General features: G+C 37.6%; 1 protein-coding gene across 3 annotated transcripts in view; it reads right to left on the bottom strand.

Annotated features, from left to right (window-relative positions):
• Positions 1-885: 885 nt before the first annotated feature.
• Positions 886-6,000, bottom strand: part of Lima1 (LIM domain and actin binding 1) — a 93,845-nt gene continuing 88,730 nt past the window's right edge. For all 3 annotated transcript variants that reach the window (XM_078014705.1, XM_078014704.1, XM_013358497.4), the window contains 2 exons: positions 5,452-5,585; positions 886-3,173 (listed from right to left, as the gene is read on the bottom strand). In XM_078014705.1, coding sequence (XP_077870831.1) covers positions 2,156-3,173; positions 5,452-5,585 — 1,152 coding nt within the window. In that variant the 3' untranslated portion in view covers positions 886-2,155. The remainder of the gene's footprint in view (positions 3,174-5,451; positions 5,586-6,000) is intronic.

The following is a 6,000-nucleotide window of genomic DNA, read 5'->3' as shown; positions in this document are numbered from 1 at the left end:
AAATGTAAAAGCCAAGCCTAGTAGCACATGCCACTGTGGACAATTAGAAATTTGAGGATAGCCTGGGCAACTTAGACCCTGTCTCAAAATATAATAAGAAAGGGCTGGGGATGTACCTCAGTGGTGGAGGTAAAGTGCCCCTGGACTTAATCTTTCCAATACTGCAACAAACAAATACCCCCCCAAAAAAAAATTTTTAAAAACCCTCTTCATCTGCAATGAAGTCTACATTTCCAACCTATTAAAACAAACAAACAAACACGCAAAAACTTTAACAACTGGAACAGTTATCTCTATATCAAACAACCAAAAATGTTTCTGCCTGGAGTGGAATACAGATATTTTCAGCAGAGGCATTTGGAAATTCTATTTAGAAGGTCAGGCATAATTGTAAGGTGAATTATTTGGTTTGGTACTGGGGCCTGGGGTACCTTATCACTGAACTACACCCCTAGAACTTTTTATTTTTTAAAATTTTGAGATAGGGTCTAAGTTGCAGAGGGCCTTGCTAAGTTGCCCAGGCTGGCCTCGAACTTGTGATCTTCCTGCCTGAGTTGCTGGAATTACAGGTATTCACCACTGCGCCCAGCAGAATTAATAAATGTTGAATACAATAAACCATAAAAACCACCACTGGATTTTTGCATTTGTAAAGCAAACATCTCATTTGGAAGGCACACATTAATATCTCTTGCCAAGTTGCTTGCAGTTTTCTAGAAAAATTTGTCTTCCTTCAGAGGATCAAAGTCCAAACTTGGCCCAACATTACCACCTAGTGGTGATATATTCATAGCTTGTCTCTTCAACTAAAATGGGTTCTTTCCAAATTACTAGTCTGAAAAACTGTAACAATCTAAATAAATAATGGAAAAGAAACATGAAAAGTTAAAATGTAAATTAAAATCTTTATTGAATAAAAATGTTTCAGACTATGAAAGATGGTAAGAAAGCAGATTATTTTACATCTCTAAAAAATATTAGAGCTAAATCTCTATAAATGCAGTAAAAAGAAAAGGCTATATCTTTAAAACACCTTTAACTCTCATACATACAATTTGGAATATCAATTATGTACAACAAATCTTGTAAAGTTTATAATGTTCTAAAGCCTTAATACTAAAGAAAACCATCCCAAGAAAAAGGCCTAGGGTTGGTTTAATTCAACCTGGGAATATTGTCTGCAATAAAAATCAATGCACTTCAGAGCTGATAAGTATTAAAAAATTACTGCCTCAGAAAGGGGATATCAGAAGTGAAATACAGGTTTTGGAGGTCTGAGCTCATGTCATTTAAGGCGGTTCTTTCTGTTATTCTTCTTCCTTTTGCATGGTGAACAGTGATCAACAGTTCTCACAAAAAAGATGTAGTTTTCAGTGAATTGTGAGAAACACAGACACCACCAGGAAAAAAAAAAAAAAAGCAATCACTTGGGATGTAATCAAACTCATTGGCAAATACATAGCTTATTTGGAGACAGTGGATCTCTCCAGGCACCAAAGCATGTAGGTTGGTTCTTTATTAGTCTCAAAAGGTGCTCTGAAAAGATGGCTGTATTGTACCTCAATAATTCAATTCCAGATTTAGAGCAGGATGTAAAGCAAAAAATTCCCCACATATATATGAGAATAAGAAAATTAACCTAATTTTAAAAAAAGACTAAATGTTTGATCTCTTAATAGTAGATACTAAAAAATTGATAATTGTTAAAAATATACAACTACGCCCTTTATGCTAAAGTGCATTTAATCATAACATGTCAGTCCCTAAATTCCTTCTGTATATTCTCTAATTCCACAATAGGATTTGTAGTGTAAAATGTATACTAATCATCCATTTACTTTAATATTGCCATTTGGTAATACAATGGAATTTGGACTAGATCACTTGGAATATTTCCCTGCTTATAAGCATTTATGCATTTTGTCACTATTAAAATGAAAGATTTAAGTAATGTTATTTCTAGTGTTTATAACTGGTTCACTTAAGCAGTAGTATGGGATTTTTTTTTTTTTTGGTAGCAGAAATTCATTTCCAAAGTTGCTTTAACATAAATGTCATTTCATAATCCAATACCTGTTTCTGTGCATCACTTTGATAAAGGGCAGTGGCTCACTAACACTAACATGAATTTAAGGCCTAACACCAATGCAATTTGTCATTCTTCATCCTCAACCTCATCTTCATCCTCATCGTAGTACCGATTTCTCTTTATCTGTTCTTCCACAGACAGCTCTTGCACTTCTTCTCCCTCCCAGAATTCCACATCCTGGGATTTCTGATTCTGAGTAGCAAATTCTTTAGTGGAGGTGTCATCTACAAAGCTGGACCTATTTGGAGACTTGGATTCTGGTGGAGACTGGTGTTTGAGGAGGTTGTTGTCATCTTCATCTATGTTTGCACCATTTTCTATGAGATTCTCACTCCCCATCTCAAAACTATTAATTTCCTTTCTTCTCTCTGCCTCTTCTCCTTTAGATTCCTTGTTTTGCCAGGCCATTTTTCCCACATTCCCATTCTTCTCTGAGACCCAGGCATTTTCCACTTGTTTCCTTTCTGGTACTATCTCTCCTGCAAACTCCTCGCTCTGCTCAGACATGCTCCAACCTTTCCTGATAGGTGGGGACAAAGCTTTTGGGCTCTTGACAGAAGATGTTCGAAATGAAGCTGCAACAGTGAATGGGCGGCTTCTTTCCTTCAATGAAGAAGATCTCCTCAGCTTCTTCAGATCCAGATCTACATCCTCAGGAGTTTCGGGCTTGCTGATTTCATCCTCTGGAGGCCATTTGGGCTTAGACACTTTGATCCCTTCCTCCAAGGCACTTCCTGAACTGCCAAGTTCAGATGGGGGTGGCCAGGCGATTCTCAACTTCTTGGTTTCAGCTGGCTTGTCTTCCTTTTCTCGCTGAGAGGAGGCCTTGGCTTCCATACTTGCAGCCAGCACACCCACCTTTGCAATGGGGGCATCTTCTACTCCTGAGCTCTGAGGGGTCTCCCCTGCATTCAGAAGCTGGTTTGATCTCTCCAAAGTCTCTTCATTTTCATTTTTGCTTGCCCATAGATCCTTGTGTGGTCTGTGCCCAAAGCCTTCATCATAGTTACCTTTAGATTTAAAGAGTTGGTTGAAGTGAGGTTTACAATAGATTCTCCCATGCAGAGATGCATATGTTCCTAGACTGTCATCAAAAGAAAAAGAACATAAAGTTAGAAAATCTTCATACTCTCATTTACACCTGCAGGCTAATAACAGGCATTTCCAGTATTTATTTACACTAAATGAGAAATTTATTTGAAAGTTCATCAATGACTTAGGATTCCCTACTCCATTTAAAACATATTAGCAATTCTTCTTTTTAAAATCCTTATACAAATGTGCTTACTTTCAAGATTAAACCTTCACAAGTCATTCTTCCACTTAGCATGAGTTCCCCATTTTCAAATGATTTCACTCTCCTCTGTGAAAATTTTTAAAAATTACTTCTTCCAGGAAATATTCCCTAGGTAATCATACCTAGCTCTGATCACTCATATTGCTTAGATATTTATAATCTATTAACTATTTACAATGATATTTCTTTGTAAAAAGCTGAATCTTTTTTGTGTTGTAATTTAAAAACTTAATTCTACAAGAATGATTACAATGCTCTGAAAACAGCTGGCACTCAATAGCTACTCCTGACTGAATAAATGTAAGATATGGTTAATAAGAGAACAGTGAGCAGTAGCCAGGAGGAAGGTCTTACCCAATGTTAGTGCTGGATAAGTCTTTAGATATGATCTCTTGCAGGATAATATATTTTATTTTTATTTTGTTATGGCACTGGGAATTGAACCCAGGCTCTCAAACATGCTAGGCAAGTTTGAGCTATATCCCCAATCCTGAACTCAGGGACACTCGACCACTGAGCCACATCCCTAGTCCTATTTTGTATTTTATTTAGAGACAGGGTCTCACTTAGTTGTCTAGCACCTCCCCATTGCTGAGGCTGGCTTTGAACTCTTGATTCTCCTGTTTCAACCTCCCAAACTGCTGGAATTACAGGTGTGCTCCATGGCATCTGGCCTACATACAGATTTATTTATTTTTTGAGATAACCTTTTTCTAAATTGTCCAGACTGGCCTCCAACTTGTGATCCTACTGCCTCAGCCTCCCAAGGACTATAGATGTGCTCCACTATACCTGGCTCAGAGTAACATTCCCCCGCTCCCCCCCACTACTGGTGATGGAACCCAAAGGTATTTTTACCCTGAGCTACATCCTTAGCCCTTTTTATTTTTTATTTTGAGACAGAGTCTCTGTAAGTTGCTTAGAGTTTGCTAATGTATGTTGCCATACCTGGATCAGTATTTTTTAGGGTATATTTTAGTATATGTTATTTTTTTAATTGTAGATTGACATAATACCTTTATTTATTTTTATGCCTCATGCTTGCTAAGTACATGTTCTACCACTGAGCTACATCCCCCAGCCCATATCTTAGTATATATTAAAGGGTTATAAAGGTGACAACTTTCCCCCTTCTCCAAGTAATGTGTTTTGAGAAAAAAATTAATTATGTGTGCAAAAAAAGAACTAATGCATGAAAATCTGTCAGATTTTGGCTCAATATAAGGGAAAGTTGTCTAGCTAGAGCTAACAATGGAACTAGCTGCGGTTAGGCATCTACCCCCTATAAATGTCATGCAGAAGGCAGGAGATCTTTCAAGAGTATTTTAGAAGGGATGCTTGCTCTGGAAGGAAAACTGGAGAAAGTAGCATCTTATAACTTCCTTCTCTAGGTCTGGATGATTAAAATAATTTAATGTGGACTAATACCCCAATCTGTCATATTTATGTCTTTGAGTTACTTAGAAGAATTATACATAATAATTATTTTCTCAGAAAATAAATAAAATGAAGCAACATGGAAAAATATACATGCTCATCAGGGGCTCTTTTTATTGCTATTTATTTACACAGTGCTTAGTACACTTTGAAGTAAGAGCTCAGGTAGGTAACATCTTGGGATTTGTTAACTTTATGATTCTATGACACCAAGGGAAAAAAATCCGCTAAATTAGGTCTTAATATGTAAAGGAACATATCAATGTATAATAGCCAGGAATGGTGGTGCATGGCTGTAATCCCAGTGGCTCAGGAGACTAAGGCAGGAGGATCACAAGTTCAAAGCCAGCCTCAGCAATTTAGCAAGGCCCTAAGCAACTTATAAAATGATGAAAATAATAAAAAATAAAAAGAACTTGGAATTATGTGGCTTAGTGGTTAAATGCCCCAAATATCATTATCATTTTATATGAAATACTTGTCGATAAGCAGGTATCTTTACTTTATTCAGGAGCCTTCAATACAATATCATCATCACAGTAGATTTTAATACCAATGATCCAAAAGCCAAAGATTGCCTCTGAAGCTCCAACTATACATAGAGAAGGACTGTCTTGGTCTGGCTTACCTAAGTTTGTTGTTGCAGTAAGAACAACGGAAGCAGCTGATGTGAAACACCTGCTGATTGGCCAAGAGACGCTCCATTGGGTAGACTGTTTTCTGACATTCCACGCAGGTCTCTCTTGCAGGTGCCTGAAACTTCTAGAAAAAGGAAAAGGACAACTTTAACTAGCATAGGCAGTGATGAGTTAGTACTCTGCTGAGATGGGCCTGGGATTTTCTTTATGTAGTAATTGGCTAGTCAGTCAATTCTCATAGGAATACTAAACTTATTTCTAATTCCATCAGCTGACTCTTCAAAGCCAAGAATCTCTCCTGAATTCCTTTCCCAAATTATCTGTCCTAAGTGTAGCAGCCTTTGAGGACAGATAGATGGGCTTGGGCTGGACTTCATAGAAGGGCACACAAAAGCCACCGCACACAAAAATTGCACACCAAATCACCAAATGTTAAGGGCAGGGGAGTAGGGGGAGGCGGGGCAGGGATCAGAAGACAATGTCATCACAGCCCAGAAGAAAGAAGTTTATTCGAGTGCCAAGTAAAAGCAGTACAAACT

This window comes from Ictidomys tridecemlineatus, chromosome 6 (assembly GCF_052094955.1).
Source record: "Ictidomys tridecemlineatus isolate mIctTri1 chromosome 6, mIctTri1.hap1, whole genome shotgun sequence".
NCBI lineage: Eukaryota > Metazoa > Chordata > Mammalia > Rodentia > Sciuridae > Ictidomys > Ictidomys tridecemlineatus.
The sequence above is the reverse complement of the archived record's forward strand: the minus strand, read 5'-3'. Positions and strand labels throughout refer to the sequence as shown.